The sequence below is a fragment of the Paramormyrops kingsleyae genome, chromosome 22, assembly GCF_048594095.1.
Source record: "Paramormyrops kingsleyae isolate MSU_618 chromosome 22, PKINGS_0.4, whole genome shotgun sequence".
Lineage (NCBI taxonomy): Eukaryota > Metazoa > Chordata > Actinopteri > Osteoglossiformes > Mormyridae > Paramormyrops > Paramormyrops kingsleyae.
The window spans coordinates 12,676,898-12,696,753 of NC_132818.1; the positions used below are offsets into that span (position 1 = coordinate 12,676,898).

At 47.8% G+C, this 19,856-nt stretch overlaps 2 protein-coding genes across 6 annotated transcripts in view; one reads left to right on the forward strand and one right to left on the reverse strand.

The window, feature by feature from the left end:
• Positions 1-15,949, forward strand: nprl3 (NPR3-like, GATOR1 complex subunit). Of its 2 annotated transcripts, XM_072704630.1 has the most exons (14): positions 1-3,584; positions 3,703-3,772; positions 7,734-7,772; positions 8,158-8,290; positions 8,611-8,685; positions 10,093-10,246; positions 10,733-10,817; positions 10,913-11,050; positions 12,634-12,790; positions 13,001-13,107; positions 13,596-13,725; positions 13,807-13,996; positions 14,097-14,289; positions 14,877-15,949. In XM_072704630.1, the coding sequence occupies exons 1-14, from the start codon at positions 3,434-3,436 to the stop codon at positions 15,040-15,042; spliced, it is 1,788 nt and encodes a 595-aa protein (XP_072560731.1). In that variant the 5' UTR covers positions 1-3,433; the 3' UTR covers positions 15,043-15,949. The 2 variants fall into 2 exon arrangements, with proteins under 2 accessions (XP_072560731.1, XP_072560732.1); XM_072704631.1 differs by lacking the exon at positions 7,734-7,772.
• The window catches only part of mpg (N-methylpurine DNA glycosylase), a 10,889-nt gene continuing 6,515 nt past the window's right edge, over positions 15,483-19,856 (reverse strand). For all 4 annotated transcript variants that reach the window (XM_023821880.2, XM_023821879.2, XM_023821881.2 and 1 more), the window contains 3 exons: positions 18,690-18,899; positions 17,121-17,325; positions 15,483-16,940 (listed from right to left, as the gene is read on the reverse strand). In XM_023821880.2, the coding sequence (XP_023677648.1) occupies positions 16,546-16,940; positions 17,121-17,325; positions 18,690-18,899 (810 nt within the window). In that variant the 3' untranslated portion in view covers positions 15,483-16,545. The remainder of the gene's footprint in view (positions 16,941-17,120; positions 17,326-18,689; positions 18,900-19,856) is intronic.

Consider the following 19,856-nt stretch of genomic DNA (forward strand, 5'->3'; position numbering starts at 1 on the left):
GGCTACTTTGGTTCCTACTAAAGTTGAAATGACACCTATATATCCTTGATATTAATATATTAATTAAATGATGGCACTATTGCGTTAGCATTGTTGGAAAGGGGTGCATTTATCGATAACGAACGATAGAGCAACGAACAAGATAAACTACGTACGCAAAGAACGAGGACTTTGTCGGCTGATTCTCGACCTACGCGTGAGAAAAGCGCAGTGTCGATAACAGGAAGATCGATCCCACGAACTGCAACGGTGAAATATACGTTATGTTATTGTCATATAGTATAGATGTGCAAGAAAAAAAAACACGCACACACACCCACACACAAATTAAGAACTTTAAAATATAAGCGCCTCAAAAATTAAGCAGAAAAAATTAAGACTAAAATAAATTAACATATTTATCGAAAATATATAAATGGATTCAAAATGTGATGTTGCTTCCTTGTAGAAAGAACAATGGCAATTAGCTCTAGTAAAATGACTTCCTTAAGCAACTCTTCTCAAAAGAAGTCTTTAAACAAGTTATTGAGATGGCCAAAAATAGAGTTTAATAAAATAATTACTGCAATGCTGCACAGCAAACTGCACATAATAAGAGCAGCACAGCAGCATTCAGGGGGAAACCTCAGAGCTCCCAAGGACGTGTCTAGGCACCAGAATCACATCCTCCACATGCCCAAAGCCCCCAGTACAGCAGTGGGTGTCTTTGGTGTGTGATGTCATACGTCTCCTCAGCCACCCTTTGGGGATTCAACACTGGAATCAGTAGGTATTTGCTAAGAAGATACCTGTTGTCTCCCAAACACCAGCCACCAGCAAAAGCAACATCCTTTGCCATCTGACACTCCAAAGCTGGACCAGATATAAGCATCATGTGTCCTCCCAGGACACTTGGCAACAATGTCTGTAAAATGACCTTAATGGTTGCATATTAAGTACTGGCTTGCGTGGCTTACTGGGCTAAGTGACTGTGCTTGTGATCAGAAGATCATGGGTTCAAGCCCAGGTGTGGACAGCCTGTAGGTTTATAGGAAAAGGTGTGGTTAAGGGTTGTGTATTATTATTTGGGGGCAGCTGCTGGCTCAGTGGGCTAAGCCGTGTGCCTGTAATCACAAGGTCACCGGTTCAAGCCCAGCCTCAGCACGTCTGCAGGTCCTTGAGCAAGACCCTCAATCCCCAGCTCCTTGGGCGCCACTACGGGTAGCTGCCCTTCGCAGACAGCTTGCTCTACAAAGAGCAAGGTGAGGGAAGCATAAAAAGTGTGGACAATTTGTGTCAATAAAGTATCAATTATTATTATTATTTCATATCACCCGGACATTTAGGCCTAGTGCCATGAACAGGGTTGAGGGTCCATCCACTGCACCTACAGTGCCAGATAAGCCTGCAATGGCATTCAAACAAATTTTAATGTCATTTAAGACATCCAATCCTGCTGGACATTGTATGCAGTCGTGTGCATAGTGCAATAAAAATATAACCAATGCATGCAGAGATTCGGATACAGCAGCCTTGCTGAGGTCATGTGCATCACTGACAGACTGCAGGAATCCACTGGTGGCATAGAAGCAGAGCTGCCAGACACTGCGCTGTGTGACCAAAGGCAAAATCATGGCTTGTTCCTCTTTTCAATTCATCCTGCACCAGACCAAGGTCGCTTATTATTTCACCCAGGCCAGACTGTTTTTCTCTATTAAATGTATATTACAGAGATGACCCAAAGGCTTCATGTCCACCCACAAAACAACATCTAAACAGGCAACTTCCTGGATGGCACTGTTAGGTACCAGAGTTGTTCACAATTTATTGATAGTGCCCCATTACATGCATTAATTGTAATTTGAATTGAATGACAAATTCATTCAGCTCGCCCCCCCCGCCCCGAAATGGGCACGAGCTCCTCTTGTGGTTGTTTTTGTTTCCTCTGATTAGGCTATAAAACGTCTTGCGTGATTCTTTTGTTGTTGTTATTGCTCCTATATGAAATGTTGCTGAGGGTATTAGCAATAGCAGAATGTTTTTCGCAGTAACCATGTTACTGACCACGTAACTGCGCACTTATATGTATGCGCGTGTATGTGACTTGGGAAGTCGTGGTGCACAGAGGAAAATGGGGCTCTCCCGAAAGCCACTGTGTAATTAGAACACTGACTGTGTCTCTGCGACAAGGTCAAAAACTGGCTATGCCATAAATTTGGTATTATTCCAATGTATAAATACTTAGCTATATCGTTAAAACCTGCTTAATAATTTAACTTTTTTGTTGAAAACACACGCATACAACACCCGCACACCTCGCCTACACAGATGAACATGCATGAACACACGCTTACACGCACCCCTCCAAGCACACACAACAATTTTGTATGTTTGTATAGCTGTTTTATTTTCTTTATTCTTTATTTTTGTTTGTGTTTATGTATTTATCCATTTTTGCGTCTCTTTCAGATGCTGTTGATCTTTTGCCTTATTTTTCTCAGATGCAGCAATTGGCGGCCTGTTATGTGCTACCTACTTTACTCCTATCTTCGCGTATCTCTCTCACTTTCTCTTCCTTTTCTTTTTTCTCTTTTTTCCTCCATCTGTCCATCCTCTTCGGTCAGCTCAGCCACTGCAATATTTTACCTGTGCTAATAAATAAATAAATACATATAATAAAAAGAAATTGATCAACATGAGGGGGCTATGCAGAGTTTATAGAGCTTCTCATGAGATAGCAAACATGTTTGGCACAGCAGTGCATTCAGACCATGATTCTGCTTGCTAAAGCTGTCGGACAGGACAAAAAATTATGTGTTTTAATTAAAACGTATGCATTATGTAATTCACTATAAAGCAACGGTTTCTACTATTTCAATATAAATAAGACCGAGTTTCAGAGTATAGAATAATAGCTAATTATCGGAGTATATTTTTCCTATATAAAATTAAAATACAGCGAGACCGTGTTGAGTGTAAAAATGTTTCTATTGAAATTATAGTAGCCTATATACATTGGATTGACATTAATGTACTAGGCCTACATCAATTAATGCAGAAACTTCTATCAGCGGGTTACTCAATAAATCAAAGAAGTACAGTAAAGGTATAGGCCCATTCTAACCATTAAGGTTATCCACTAAGGACCGACAGTCACCAAAGGGCCGTTTCTTCTATAAGAGGAACCTTTCTGCTGCTACCGCGGAATCTACGGACATTAAAAGCGAAACGCACATAAATTCGTACCGCCGTGGAGTCCGGTAACTAGTAAACAGACCAAAGTAAACTTTTACAGAAGTAATAAAGCGCGATCACGCTAAAGAGGGGTCATTTGCGCCTGGACACATAACGGGGCGAGTGGCGCCGAGCGGACGCGGACCCTGTTAGCCGGACAAAATACTTTAATTTCAGAAGAAATGCGGGCGCTGGAGATAAACACGGGATAGGCTGCAGCATGTCCAAGGATCCCGAGGCCGCTCCCCACAAAAGCGACGGAAGAACGAGCCCCATCAGCGTTATACTGGTGAGCTCGGGAAGCCGGGGCAATAAGCTGCTGTTCCGGTACCCGTTTCAGAGGGTCCCCGAGGACGCGGCATCGCTGGCCGGTAAGTGGTGCTCCTCCCAGCGCTCATCTTGTGTAACTAGGACAACTCATAAATAAAATTACTTCCAGGCAATATGACTCTTTATGACTGACGCTTTATTATGGGTTTTCACCCAAAGCGAAGCAGCGGAGCCCGTATGCGCTGAACCCCAGCGGGGACGCGTCCGAGGACCCAGATGGAGATTCGCGGTAAGGAGACGCTCCGCTTTTTAATATTAGAGCATCATCCCAAAAGTGAGTCGTGTTTCAGTGTAATGTAATCGGAATCCTTTAAACACCCAACGATTTTATGTGGGGAGTGTTCGGGTGTGAACTTGATCTAATTATAGATGGATAGATAGATGCTTTATTAATGTAGAAGGAAACTGCGGGTTTACAGTAGCATAAAATACACATTTAAGCAGTTAAAAGACATTTAGATATTAAGGCCCTGTTTGCACTTGGCTTTGGGCTAGGGATGCACCGATACCACGTTCAAGTGATCATACTCGTACTCGTCAAAATCGTCCGATACCAAGAACTGACCACTTAATTGTAGCATTACAGTAAAACTCAAAGCCGCGGCATTTTTCCTGCCTGATTAGGTTTTGGCATCTAGCAAGAGGTTTATCAACCGGAAGCTGGTATTTTGGACATATTTTAAGATAAGGATAAAATACGACGACATAAGTAAAGCAGACTGCAAGCTCTGTGTTGTGGAAGAGGAAGAAGGGACATCACGTCAAGTCATTTAATATAAGATGTAACTAAGGCCAATACATGTACACCTGGGTGTGCGCTCTCCGCTCCTACTAAAAACAAAACAAACGCTACCAAGCTTATCAATCACAGTTTTTGCGGTCTGCGTCACCTCAACGTTACGTTTCTGGGGAGGTGCACGTCAGGCTATGGCGTAGGTCCACGGCTACGTCGTACTTACGGCGTCGATTCCACGCAGAATTATAAACCAGCCTTTACAGCCACACATGATATCACATGCATGTATACAAGGTTTCCGTTAAGCCTGATGTTGCTTTACATGTAAAAGAATGATCAGTCTCTTCCACGCAGTGAGGCAATAGGCAGCATCTTATTAAACACTGGTATCTAGGGTGACCAGATAATCCATGTCAGGGAGGACACTCTGAGCTAGGACAGGAATTGTAAATTACCATTTCAATTAATAGGACCTGGATTTCACTTTAGCACTGATGTTCTTGCTGTGTGCTGATTGGTCAGTCTCCTATAATTGTGCATGTGTCACTAATGCTAATGTGAAACAGCTTGAGTCTTTAAGTCAAGGAAACAAACCAGTCAAAGCACAAGAAGAGCTGAACTCTTTAGCCGAGCACAGGAGCCTTTTAATTTGAAAGTAGTTTGTAAAACCCGAAGTAGCTCAAAGTGTCCTCCCTGACATGGATTATCTGGTCACCCTACTGGTATCGGATAGGTACTCGGTATCGGCCGATACCCAAAGCGCAGGTATCAGTATTGGTATCGGGACAGAAATAGTGGGATCGGTGCATCCCTAGTTTTTGGCAATCGGATCACAAGTAGACAGCAGAGACACATCTCTGTTTACACCTGAGTCTTTCATGCATCTTCAGGGTGTCCAGCTGACCACTTGTGTTCAGATTATTGCCCCGATGCAGTTATTGTAACGTCCTTTGCGTAGATGCATTAGTGTTCACACCTCAAAATATGAGGTCAGATGCATCCCAAACCACCTCGGCAAGTGGTTTGAGCGCTTGGGTCACAGTGTGTTTTGCTTGTCGTTTACACTGTTTAATGCTGTCCCCTTGCGATCCAGTCGCCCAAGATGCATTTTAAAACCGAGTGTTAGCAGGGCCTAATAGACAGTATCAATAAATAATAAATGACAATAAACAGTAATAGTGAAAGGAATATCAGAGAAAGTATTGCTCAGAATACCATAGTAATGACTGTGGTAAATAGTATTGCACAGTGAGTTGAACAAATGAATGTTCTGTGAATTTGCCCAAAGAGCCACCAGTTTACCCAGTCACCCACCACAGACTCCCATGAGTCAGGACTGGCTCCTAGACGATGGTGCAAAAATCGCGTATATTGTGATGCTTTATACGCACTGTCAGAATAATAGCCTTTACTGGGGTGAGTAAAGGTGGATGAACAGTGGTGCCCTCCACTGGTACAAACTGTCCCTGTACCAGAAGGTCCCTTGGTATCTTATTATGAACGGGATGAAGGGTCCTTTGTTTAAAATTTCTGCGTTATTGAACCTGCATTATTGAACCTATTTGAATTTGGGTACCGGCTCGTATTGCTAATTATTTAGCCGCGTTTTCGAGTCGTTCCATATTCAGTCAGTGCTGTTAGTTTCCGAGAGAAGCTAATGTATGATGGGGGATGGGGTGCTGTGGGGGGTACTGTGACTGCTGTGGGGGGTACTGTGACTGCTGTGGGGGGTACTGTGACTGCTGTGGGGGCATCCTCGGGGCTCACGTACTCTGGGGTTTATTTGTGCTTTTTAACGAGACTTGGCTTTGCTTAGGGATTGGCAGTGCGAACCTGTAATGTTACTATTATTCATCATACCACTTTTACAGATCTTTATTTTTTATTTTTTTTGGGGGGGGGGTGGCCTTTTCCCTTTTGTTTGTGGATTGGATAAGCGATCCTTCTTGTCACTCCACCTTAACACGTAATGCCCCTCCAGCTCCTTACCAGTGTGGACCTTCTGTGGGTCCTTCAGGACCGGCTTGGGAAACATCCTAACGCACCCAAACACGTGTACCTTAATTCCTTATAGGGTGACCACAGTGTGCAGAAGAGGATTATATGGCATGCGACTGAAGCCTGTCACAGGCATGCATGGTCACCCCGAATTTTGTATGTATGTATGAATGCAAATGTCTAAAATCGTCCTACTGGACATTAAACGGACTTCAACCCGCTGCCTCCGTAGTACAAAGTCCGGGTCATTTCTGATTCACCCCCATGTGTGAATGGAGCAGGAGATTTTCCGGAGAATTCACCGTGGGCATGCAGGCGTATTCATGACACTTCTGTCATATGACCAGAAGAATACAAATAGGCAGAAAATTCTGCCAGTAAGGGCCAACACTGAAATCATCCGACAGATTCAAGGAATGGCAAGAGACTCAGCTGTGTATGATCAGATTACACACCGGCTACATAACTGCAGGAGACTCTCAACTAAGTCACACATGAACAGCAGCCTCCTTTGATGTGCCGTTAACAAAACACTGCGATTTCTGCAGTGTACTTTATCTATCATGTCCTGCCTCCTGCATGCCACCCCTCTTTTAAACCAACCAGAGTATTTGTAGTAGGTGTGAACACGTCTGACACGATCAGCCTCCGGATATTTGCCACATGTGTGAAAGGGCAACTCTGGAAAACGTCTGGGCCTGATCCTCTGGACAGTGTGCGGAGTTCAGGTGTGAAAACGGCTTGAGATTCGACTTGTTTGCACATGGACGTAAAACGGTTTCATTCCCACATTTTGCAGTGCGGCTCTTTCTCATGTGAAACGCATCTTCCTACCGGTCGCCTGTTTTAAGCTTTTGTCCTTCTCCAGTGTTTTGATGATGTAATTGAGTTGCACGATGTGTAACTCGGATCCAAGCTGGTCATGCTGGACACGTCTCTTTGGTACAGTGTGATACTGCGTGAAGCCAAAAGGGTACGACTGTACGACTTCATCATCATCATCATCATCATCATCATCATCCTCACCCCTTAAGCTTATCAGTCTGATCTGGGCCGTTTCACAACAGTACATGACATCATCATGGAAACAGGTCTGCGCAGGTCCACTGCTTGTACAGCTTCAGACTGAGGTTCCGATCAAGTCGTAACGGACCCGTCCCACTCAGAGAGCCCTCCAGGATCTCAGGGTCTGATTGTTCACCTTTGCAGGTGCTGCTACACTTAGAGCTGGTGCTTGTTCAGGTGGCTGGAGTCAGGCTCGGGGGTTACGGTCAGGCTTGGGGGTTACGGTCAGGCTTGGGGGTTACGGTCAGGTTTAGCGCTTACTGTCAGGCTCGGGGTCTGAGTGGACCCCCCCTCCCCTTAATGTCTGTGCTCAGGTCACTGTTGCAGTTGTGATGCAGTTCATACTTTTCTGTTACGTTCCTCTGTTTCTGTGGCTCAATTTGCATTTCAGGAAACAAACCCCCCAAAGTGAGGAGTACTTGGTAGCAGGGTAAGACCAGCCCGCGCTGCCGCTTCCTGCAGACGTGCCTCGCTACATGTCAGTGTGTATGCATGCGACTCTGCGTGACGCTCTGTGAGTGTGTCTGTCTGTGTTTCCTCACAAGCCCCGGTTGATCAGCACCTTGTGGGATTCTTGGATTTCAGTCACAGATTTTAAGATCCATGTTGGTGTCTCTGATGGACTGCACTTGAATTCAGATCCACTCACTGATATCTTTTTAATTAAAGAGCTTGGTAATTATGGATCACATGCACAAGCTGACTAGTCCGTCCTTCTGCACATCGTCCTTCTCTCCCTCCCCCCCCCCCTCCTCCTCTTCTCCCATCCTTTCTCTCATCCATTCTTTTTTTTTTTCTTCTCCCAAAAACCAAAGTTTCTCTGACATCATCCTGGCCACCATCCTGGCCACTAAGTCTGACATGTGTGGCAAGAAGTTCGAGCTGAAGATTGACAATGTGCGCTTTGTGGGACACCCGACCCTGCTGCAGCCCCCCCACACTATCCAGGTGAGAGAGAGAGAGAGAGAGAGAGTCCATGCAGGTGGGGGATGGGAGAGACACACACCTTACAGATGAGGCTCACCGGCTTTGACATACGAGCAGTGTTTATATCTCTGTGACCCCTGCAGCTTCAGGCACTGGCTCATGACCCTGCAGTGTCACGGCAAACAGCCTCTACTGCCAGAGGATTGGCCTCTTGTGCCATCTAGTGGTCAAACGTGCATCACATCATCAATACAGCTGGTGCATTATCTGTTGCCTGGTCACCTGACCACTAGGAGAAGTCACACTGAGCACAATGCCCCCCTCCCCCCGTGTTTCTGCAGGTCTCCAAGACGGACCCCTCCCCCAAGAGAGAGATGCCCACGATGATCCTGTTCAGCGTGGTGTTTGCACTCAGGGTAGGTGGAGGGGGGGTATGGGCGCTCGGTGTGCGGCGGCCATGGCCAATGGCAGCGTCACGTCTGCAGCGTCCTGGGTTCATTCCCATGATGCTTTGCGAGATCCTCGTCCCATCACCGGCTTGTCACGTTAGGGATCAACATTCACACCACATCCCAAGTTTGCCATGGGCAGATATGAAAAATGTGGAGTTTGCCAAACACATTAAAGCTTTATTCTTGGGGCCGAGTCGGATGTCGAGCGTAAACGTGCTTCTGAGGTGACTTGGCAGCTGGTTGGGGCAGCTGGTTCTCAGAAAGGGAGGAGGCTCGGGGGAGGGGACGATAAAGTCCCTGAAGTCGCTATCTACCCCCCTCCCCCGCGGCGTGACTCAGCCACCGAGATGTGCTGACTCAATTCCCCCAACCGTGACTCGGCACGGCCGAGTGGGAGGCAGAATGCAGAGTCATGCTGAGGGTGGGGTGCCAGACACACCCGGGGGCCGTTTTTATCTCTTTGGACACTTGTGTTTATTTGGAAATCGAATGCAAAATATTTCTATGATTCTGTTAAATTATCTGGTTACAGAACCTTTACTTTGTAATGAGTGCTTGTACATGTGGTCAGTGTCCTTTTTAAAACATCACATCATTTTTAAATACATCTTTTGAAAATAAAATATTATTATTCACATAGCTTACATAGATTTTAATATCAAACTAAACAGCTTCTCCACCCAGAATTCATTAAGCAATGGGGGTCGGCAGCTTGCTAGAATGAAACTACAGTTAATTATTAGAACGTCATTATCATTCCCCATTTTCAGTTGACTTTAAAGGAAATGCACCCGTTTGTCACGTTTGCAGTTTAGTTAGTTTGCTTAAGATGTTTCATATTTTTTCAAAAGATGCTACATTTCCTGACCTGGATGTTTTAATGCTGAATGTTTGTAATGGCAGCAGTTTTTCTGCGTTGTAATTTGCTGTCAGAAGTTGGGCAATTTCCACAGCGACATTTCAGTGGACAGGAGCTCATCGGAAAGTACCTATCTGACTGTTACTATGCTTTGTACATTAGCATTAAGCGTGAGACGCTGCCTTCAGTCTTTTCCTGCTCAAATAGTTCCCTTAAGTCCTTTTAAACTGATCAGTTGCAAATGTTGCACCAATGCAGGCATCAATAGCGGTATATTAACTGTGTATGTAATGCACATTCATAGTTGCATGTTTACCTCCCATTGAAAGTTTCATTTTATTCATGCTTGTGAGTTATAAAACCATGTTTGCATATAACACTATTATCATTATATGTCATTGCAGAGTTTGTCACCCTCTGTGGCAATGGGGAGGAGAATGGGGTGGGGGGGGGGGGCATGACTGAAAGGGGAGGATTGTGGCTCAGCGGGCTGTCTGTGGCGCCCCCTGCAGGCCAACACGGACCCGTCGGTCATCGGCTGCATGCACACGCTGTCACGGCGCATCGCGGTGGCCCTACAGCACGAGGAGCGCCGGTGCCAATACCTGACGAGGGAAGCCAAGCTGATGCTGGCCATGCAGGACGAGGTCACCACCCTGACTGAGAGTGAGTGGGGGGGGGGGTCACTAGCCTGAGTAAGCTGGGGGGGGGGGGTCACCACCCTGACTGAGAGTGAGTGGGGGGGAATATACCACAGCTTTAATGCATTTGAGTGTGGACCCTGAGGTTTGGGGTCCCCCTGTTGGCCCCAAGCAGTCACTACACAAAATGTCAAACAAACATGCTCCTTATTTATGTTCTGCTGACCTGCAAGCTGCAATCTTAAGATGCTACTCACTTCCTATTTATTTTGAGATAAACATTTAGACTTTTTGAGTGGGCCTCCAAAAACAACAAAGACAGGGAGGTGCTGCCGCGTGGGGCTCCGCGCGCAGGGAGGTGCTGCCGCGTGGGGCTCCGCGCGCAGGGAGGTGCTGCCGCGTGGGGCTCCGCGCGCAGGGAGGTGCTGCCGCGTGGGGCTCCGCGCGCAGGGAGGTGCTGCCGCGTGGGGCTCACACTGCACTTCACATCACGCCTCCCCCCGTCTTTCAGCGGCTGACGGCGGCCCCCAGTCGCCTTTCCGGCAGATTCTCCCCAAGTGCAAGCTGGCTCAGGACCTGAAGGAGGCGTACGACAGGTGGGTGGCACAGAGCAGCCTGACCCACAGCGTGCTCCGGTCCTCGGTCCGGTGCCCCCTTGTGTTCAGCATGCAGCTTATGATTTCTCTCTCAGCCTCTGCACGACCGGCGTGGTGCGACTCCACATTAACAACTGGCTGGAGGTCAGCTTCTGCCTCCCCCACAAGATCCACCGGGTGGGGGGCAGCCACATTCCCCCCGAGGCCCTGGAGCGCAGCCTGAAGGCCATCCGGTGAGTTCTCTGACCCAGCAGGCACCTGCCTGTGATTCATGTCCTTACAAGCATAACTGCCATTTGAAATATATTGCATATCTTAGAGAGAACCTGCACTGTAATATTTCCAGACTATATGATTTATATACCACTCACTAAGAAAAATTATTGTGACTTTATTGTGAAATCCATTTGATTTTAGTTAACAGGATTGACACAATTAAAATGAATGTTGTTTCTAGACTTGCATCTGTTCGTCGCCGCCAACAGAAGTGCCATTAAAACAATTTGCAGAATGGAGGTGAAAGAGACCTAGAATAAGATTCTCAGCTTTACAGACCCCTAAGGAGGGGTGGTGAGGTCCAGCTGCCTCTTAAACGTTATTCTAACGCTGCTCAGCTGAGTCTCCTGGTCTGCTGATCATGGGGTTGGAATCAAGATGGAAGGAGCCAGAGTTGTAATTGATGAAGATCTGCAGTCAGTTTTGGGGAGCCAACGGTCCACAGAGGAGGTGTTTAATATACAAAATCCAAGGATTAATTTTATCCTTAGAACTTGGTTTTAGGGTATAAGACACTACCAGTTCGATAAAGAGATTTGAGTTTAAGATGGTCATCATATGATCCACAGTTTGCACCAGCAATATTAGACTTTAGATACAGAGATTGGATTTCAAAAGGAATAAGTGCTGTGTGTACAGCTTTAAACGGAGGAGAAATTGAAAGTTTTCAGGACCTGATAAGTATAATTTGGACAAATTGGATTTTTTTTGGAATTTTGCCATTATTTTCCACAAGAAATTCAGCGGAGTAGTTCTATGGAACGTGCACCTCTTATCCAGGCATTTATTGAAGCGTACAAATCAGAAGGCAATAAAAATTATTACAAAGTTGGCATCAAGGTATTTTATTATTGAAGAAACGTTCAACATTAAAAGAGATGGGACATTGAATTGGGGATACAAATATCTGAGGAAGTATGGGAGAATGGATGGAAAAACCGAATTAGCTCTACCAGTTCAGGGGTTGGGGGAGAATTTTGCTGGAAGAGTTGTGTGTATTTCTGTGTTACACCTAAACAATAGGAGAGAATGGGCAAAACTTTGTGTCCTTGCTGGAGGCAGTGTGGGTCAGTAATTGCAGACCATGCGCATATTATTTGGTCCAGTTAATCAGTCATGGAATGAAGTTTGTAACTTGCTTTGTAACATAATGGGCTGTAAGATTGTACCTCTGTGACCAACCTAAAGAATTATATAAATACTTGTTAAAGGTTCTGCAAGCTGCAAGTAAGAAAGCAATCGCGAGGAGATGACTTACTGAACAAGCACACGTAGTGTTCGAGTGGGTCAGTATTGTTAAAGAGATATTTAATATGAAAAGCAAAACTTTTGTAGACTACAACAAGAAAAAGTACAGAAACTTTAGTGGAAATAGACCAATTATTTGGCCCAGGAAAACATGGAGCTTGTTTCTGAAAAAGTTATATGACACATGATTCCTGTTCAAAATAAAAAGTTTTTTTTATTTAAAAAAACAATAAAAAGAATGTCTGTACAAACCCAGGGATTAAGGCAGTGGGTGTGTGGGCACCCCCTGCAGGCCATACCATGCGCTGCTCCTGTTGGACAGTGAGAAGTCCCTGCTGGCCCAGCTGCCCCTGGACTGCTCTCCTGCGCTAGTGCGGCTCATCAAGACCTGCTCAGCCGTGAAGAACCTGCAGCAGCTGGCGCAGGATGCAGACCTGGCCCTCCTGCAGGCGAGTATCGTATCTGTAGCATTGGGTTAGTTGGTGAAACTGGGGCCTTATCTCACCATGCAGATAGCTGCTCTGACTGTTTTGTGGTCCATGCTGCCCTCTAGTGGCTGTATCACCACATAGCATCACTTCGTTTTTGATTGGTTGCCTCTTTTGTGAGAATGATCACTTATAATTGTGGATGCAAAACTTTCTCTGCTTTTTTCACAGATCTTTCAGATTTCTGCACATTTGGTTTACTGGGGTAAGGCCATCATCATCTACCCTCTGTGTGAGAACAACGTCTACATGCTGTCTCCACACGCCAACATCTGCCTGTGAGTGTGTCTGTGTGGGGGGGGGTGAGTGGGGCTGTAGGGCCCCCGCCTGTGAAATGGACACAGCAGCTTTAGCTGTCGGGTGGGCCAAGGCTTTGGTGGGGGGTCCCACTGGCCAGCGAGGGTGCTGGTTCTGGGCTGGTTCTGCTTCCTTCAGCTGGAGAAACCAGCCTCTATAGACCCATCTGGTGAAGCATCGTCAGCCTCAGGAAGCCGCTGAGATCCAAGGCTGGCTTCTGCAGATGGGGTTTCACCAATGGGGCATGTCTGTGTGGACTTAAGTCGGTGTGCTTTTGTGGGCTCGGGGTCCGATTCATGCCGTGAACGAAGTGACCCATTTAGAGTTCTCGGGCTCAGATAAGTATATCTTATCTGATATGGGTATAAACCCAAGGAGTAAGGCAGTAGTTGGTGTGTGAGCACCCCCTGCAGGCCATACCAAGCATTGCTCCTGCCAAGCTCTTTCCTGCACCTGCTTCCGCCCCCAGGTACTCCCCCCTGGCTGAGCAGTTCTCCCAGCAGTTCCCGGGCCACGACCTCCCCTCCACGCTGGCCAAGTTCTCCTTGCCTGTCTCGCTGTCAGAGTTTCGGAACCCCCTGGACGCCCCCATGCAGGAGGTCGGTACTTTGCTCCCATTGGCTGCAGAGGGTTACAGTTAGCAGCAGATGGCCTAACGCTAACCCCTGACCCTGCCGCAGGCCCAGCTGATCCAGACGGTGGTCTGGCTCCTGCAGAGGCGCCTCCTCATCCAGCTGCACACCTACGTCTGTCTGCTGGTGCCGCCGAGCGAGGAGGACCCCGGGTCCTGGGATGAGGAGCCGCTGCTGGCGACTCGCGTCGGGGGGCGGAGCCTCAGCACGCCCAGCGCCTTGAGCTTCGGCTCCCCCAGTAAGTGCTGGAGGGCCGGGGGCTGACGGCGCTAATGTTGAGAGACATAATGAGGAGATGGAAGGTGAAAGATCAGGGTGCCTCCCTCCCCCCCCCGCAGCTAGCAGCGACGACATGACCCTGACCAGCCCCAGCATGGACAACTCAAGTGCCGAGCTGCTTCCCGGCAGCGACTCGCCGCTGAACCGGCGCGTGACGGAGACGCTGCTCGCCAGCCTGACGGAGCATGAGCGCCAGGCCATCCTCAGCGTGCCGGCCGCCCAGAACCCAGAGGACCTGCGCATGTTCGCCAGGTATGCCACCGGGACCACGGACACCCGCCACCCCCCATCTCCATGGTGTTCAGCTACTCTTCTGTAGAAGCTTCTCAAGGCCAGATCTGTGGTTTCTGCAGCCTCTCAGTTCTTGGTATGAGCTAAAATTTGACTTGCGGTGTATGACATAGGGCCTCGTTATAAATGAATGTAGCTCAGCCAGCTAAATCCAAACTTGAGTTTGAGGGCAGGGCTAGTCGTGTGGACCACTGGCTGTTGGACGTAGCTTTTGACTGTTTCATCAGCCAACTAGCTCTAGATGATTAGCTTGGCTTGCGTCTCTGTCTCCGCACCACTGGACCTCATCAGTAAGTCTGTCATTCTGATGTTGGCCAGCTCTTTGTTAGGAGATTTACAGCAGCTGTTGCATTCGATGATAAATCATGGCAAAGGGAGGGAAAGAATTGGATGAAGTGATTGATTGGCGCGCAGCCGCGAGACATGTTTCTCCGCACTGTGAGCCGCGGGGCGTGAGGGCAGAGGGTGTGGACAGCAGACGCCTGGTCCACGATCACATCCTCCCTCCTTTTTCGCCTCAGCTGCTGTGTTGTGTCCGTCTCTCTCAGGCTGCTCCACTACTTCCGGGGCCACCACCACTTGGAGGAGATCATGTACAACGAGAACATGCGCCGCTCCCAGCTCAAAACACTCTTCGACAAGTTCCGAAGCGTCCTGGTGGTCACCAACCACGAGGACCCGGTTGTCTCCCTCTTTCAGTCACCCCTTGACTAGGAGCCGCTGGCTGGTCCGGACTCTCCAACTCTGCAGACTGCACCCGCGGGTCTGATTGGACACCCGAGGGGTTTCCTCTGACGCTGGGAGAACGAGGCGCCTTTGCAGTGGGTTCGGCTGGTTCGTTCTCGCTATGGGAGCCCAGAAGCCTCAAAATGAAGGCAGTACCGCCAAAAACTCATGCTGCTAAACTGATCTAATCTACAGACGTTTGGGAAGAAAATTCACACGTTGAACTGACGGGTTTCGCTTGAGATGGTTTCAGATCTGACTACAGACAACCCAAACTCGAGGCCCTGAGAAGTTGCGTTTGTGCATTTACCGCGGTCACTCTAATTTCAGTGTGAGGACGTCTGTGTTCTGTATGACCTTCTACACTTAGATCCCGTCAGAGCCCATCCCACAGAGACAGCAATAATTTCAGTTTTGAAGAACCAACATCAGAAACATCATGGTTTTATTTATGCTACCAATACCACAGGGGGGGGGGGGATCTCACCAGAGAAATTCAGCTTAAGATCCATTGATGGGGGCTTAACAAAAGGGGTTTCTCTTGAGCTTTGCTGGTCCTTCACCATTTGACCCATTATGTCAGGTGATCATCTGGCTGATACTGACCACTGCACATCTCCAAGGTTATACCAAATATTTTGGCGTGCAAGAGCCAGACCCAGATTCAGGCTGATTATCGTCACACCCCCAAGGTGAAGGAGGGTCTGGCTGACCTTCAGCAGCTGGATCTTCTTTCACCTCAGAGTGTTCCTCAGCCTCTGGGCTGTGAGGAGAACACGGTGGCCAGCACTTAAATAAAGTGAAAGCTTGTTCCTTATGGATAGACACCCAACCCTGACAGGTCGTTAAGTAAAGCGATAATAAGTAAATGTCAAATAAATTACATCATGGCTGATTCTAGTCTCTTTTTTTTCCCATGTTTGAGGCATCACATGACATATTTATGGTATCTAAACACTATGACTCAGACGTGGCAGGCGTGTACCACTGTTCCCCAGTGTGATGGATCACTGCTGATAGAAATACATGCCTCAGAAATTGACAATGGACCCTTTCAGTCTGTGCCCAGACCCCCCTCTAGGCTGGGAAGACAGATGAGGACACTGCGGAATTCCACATCCCAAATGTCTGCGAGGGGAAACCAAGCCGAGAGAACCTCAAGCTGGTGACACTTATTTCAGGGCAGGAGCAGCATCGAGGGGGTCAGATCAGGCCCGGTGCTCAGGGTGCCGGTGGCTGGAGATGTTCTTCCTACAAGCACGGCTGGTCTGTGATCGTGACCATCTGAGTGTCTGTGTAGAATGTTGTGGGAGACACCGGTGCTAATGATGGTTAGCACCCCCTCATAGTGCTGTCACGATGTGATTTAACAGGAGAAGATCCTCCCCCAGCCAGTTACTGCCCCCCCCCTCTATCCCCAAAGAATGTGTATGGAATTTCCCCTCATCAGGGAAGTATGCAGATGGGGGGGAATGTTCCTCCCTGCCACTCCTAGGCCTCCAGCCCAGGCTGGTCCGCCTGCCTCTCCGCCTCACGGTCCACCACGCTCACACATGGGTGCCCCCGCAGGTAGAAGCGCAGTGGTTTGCGAGCCCACTCCCCGTAGGACTCCACGCCTATACGAGCAGCCACTACCAGCTGACCCGGCCATGCGGGCCTCTCCTGTGGGTCCCTCTCCAGCCAGACGTGGGTGTCGGTGGCCAGGTCATGCCGGTCGAAGCTGCGCGGCACATCCAGCGCCTGGCACAGCTTGGAGGGCCCATTGCAGAGCTCCTTGTCCCGCAGGGGCCGAGCGGCCGCCCGCCGCCGGACCGACCGCAGCTCCCGCATGGCCTCCTGGCCCTCTAGGGGCTCCAGGGAACGGAGCAGCACTGCAGCGCCCTCTCCTGGATAGAAAGGGAATGGCGTGAGGTCAGACAGATACCACCTGACATTGCAGGCCCAATTTGAAGTGAGCAAAAAGAGCCTAACCTGTAGGTCAAGCAAGGTGCGAATATTATCCCTCAGGAAAACGCTTGTGGGCAGTGTGCTAATCTGCTAAGGCTGGGGGAGGAGGGAGTTCTCACCCTGGCTAGACACGTTCATGCACAAGTAGATCCCATAGATCTGGTACACGTAGATGGTCCCCGGCTTCATGAACATGGCCGTGTTCCTCTCTGTTCGTCTGCCGCCAGCCGAGTGCGACGCCTTGTCCTCGCCGCCCAGGTAGGCCTCAGTCTCCACTACCCTCCCCCGCAGCTCTGTCCCATCGGCACGGCGACGCACCAAAACCTGACAGACACAGTACAAGCTGGCTGTAGTTTGGTAGGTGTCCAGCAGAGGGAACTAGTGGGTATTAAGGATTACATTTGGGTTTTAATTGAGTAAAAGGATTGTGCTAACAGAACAGTGTCTGTACATATTAAATACAGATTAAAAGCTACTAGGAAATTCTTGTAGGCTGTGACAAACGCAGCTACAAAGGTCACTCATATTAGGCTGAATGCCAGTCAGCAGTATGTGTATCAGCTATAAAACAGGTCTGACATTCAGCACTTTCATATGTGAGATTTTTTTTCAATCGACATGAGGCGACGGAGTCGGTGTCTGTGAATGGCAGGTGTGTTGGTCACAGGAACTGCAAGATTGTTTAATGTGTCGAGGGGAGCCGTCTCGATGATCACAGCGGCATCTGGGACAAACTGCATGAGGACGGGGACACTTAGCGGGACAGCTGCTGAAATCCGGCAAAATACAGCCTCAAAAATGAGCATAGACCTGAATCAGCTGCTCTCTGACCCAGCCTCAGCAAAACGCTGTATGTCATGGGCTTCACATGACTGGAATTTATCGTAGGCAGTTTTGGGAAACCAAGATGAAAGCACAAAAATGCATTTTACGTTTTGGTGAAAGACAAAGGATGCCTTCGAGCCACAATGTTGGGGATCCGTAATGCCCTCGCAGGGGAGACACTGGGCCCAGTGACTGTTCTGCATGGTTGTATAAGGACCAAGGATCCTGAGATCCTGTTTTACAGGTCTACGGGGCCAATGCTGTTCCCTCACAATACTCCCATATTCCAAGATAATAATCTCCTCATTCACATTGATAAAGAAATTCAAGAGTGCTTTCATGGACACCAGGATGAAATCAAACATCATCCAACCTTTATGGGAAGTTCTGGAGACCAGAGTGTGAAGAAAAGTTCTACCTCCATCTCTGAAAGAACTGAAGGCTTCTTGAAGAATTGTCCACTCTAAAAGCAGGTCAGGACTTGTATAACAGCCCTAATCCTTATGATGCCCCATCGTATCAATATATATTTAGGTTTTCCATTTTGGCCACACCCTGCATGTGGTTATACAGATCAGTGGTTAAAAATGAAGGGGGATGAATTTTTTACATCTAGGGACTGTACAGGGGGTAGGACACTGACAGCCAAGGTGATGTGTCTGTCCAGAGAAATAATAATTTCAGCCGGCATCATACTGCACTGATCTTCAAAGTCTTAAAACCGTATATATCTAGCTCTCTAACACAACTGCATGTCTGCTAATCTGTCATCGAGGCAGTTTCTGAATGCTGCTAATCAAAGTAATATTTTCTCGGAAAATGATGTTTCATGTAGAAGCGTGAAATGACGTATGTGTCCTCACCTTACCGAGGAAGGCTTTGGCCAAGGCGACGCACGGCTGGTTGAAAAAATCCTCTCCCAGCCTTAGGTCAAGCTTGGGCGCATCTGAGAAGTAGGGGCTCAGTACTGTCTGTAAGGGGGCGCTGTCAGCCGGAGCCGGAGCCAGGGGCGCAGGCAGCATCGGCACGGGCGCTGCACCGCCGCCAGAATGCTTCCTCTTCCGTGCAGACATCTATGTGCATATGAAAGACACGACAGGAGGCAGAATGCAAGGGAATTACACCACATCTGCCGGCTTCGTAATTAACATCTATCAGGACAATTACGCCATCAAATAAAGTAAAACGTTATCATATATTAAGGTTTTATGGCGACTGCAGTGACAAATGACAGCATTAAGTATCGCTGCAGTAGGAAAAATCAATAATTGATGTAAATAATAAACCGCAGAAGGAAAGTCCACTAATTATGCTATTTATCGGCATTAAAAGCGCATATGCTTCGCTTCCGGGTTTCATCCCGCAAAGGATTCTGGGATCTCGTGACTGTGCGCGCTTAAAGGGACAGCTTAACAACAGAGAAACCAGTGGCCTGTATGACGAAGCGGGGTTACTGGCTTATCGGGGTAATTTGTTGACTTTAAGGTACCACTGTTTAAATGGACTTCATATTCATTCACTTACATTTTGCCCAGACTACCTTAAATCGACAAGTTACCCCCATAAGCCAGTAACCCCACTTCGTAGTATACAGTACAGGCCACAGGCTTTTCTGTTCATAACAATAATAATAATGAACAGCGAGTAAATACAAGTAGGAAGAGTTTAAGTACGTCACAGTGACATACCATAGGCATTTTTTCACTTTTGAATGAGAAAACTAAGCGAACAGATTATTACTTCCACGCTAACCATTATTTCCTCTTATCCTGCGCACTAACGATGTTAAAAGTCTCACCCCTTTCCTTTGCGGGTTTGACCTTACGTAGTGCAGATAGATTTTGAGGAAATAATGTTTTGCTGAAGTTTACCAGAGTTCTGTTTTTCATAATAAGACCCTTCAAATCTGCAAACAATGACCCAAACGTCGTTCCAAGTTCATATCTTGCTTAACACACAAAAACCACTCCCTGATCTAAAATGTGCTCTCTGGGGTCACAGACAAGGGATCCATTGCCACTGGCCTGGTG

What these genes read in the sequence shown, in the direction of transcription:
- nprl3 (XM_072704630.1), top strand. Translation starts at nt 3,434, where the DNA reads ATGTCCAAGGATCCCGAGGCCGCTCCCCACAAAAGCGACGGAAGAACG. An exon ending in CTGAAGGAGGCGTACGACAG is followed by an intron (nt 10,818 to 10,912) that starts GTGGGTGGCACA and finishes TTTCTCTCTCAG; the next exon opens with CCTCTGCACGACCGGCGTGG. An exon ending in CAGACCTGGCCCTCCTGCAG is followed by an intron (nt 12,791 to 13,000) that starts GCGAGTATCGTA and finishes CTTTTTTCACAG; the next exon opens with ATCTTTCAGATTTCTGCACA.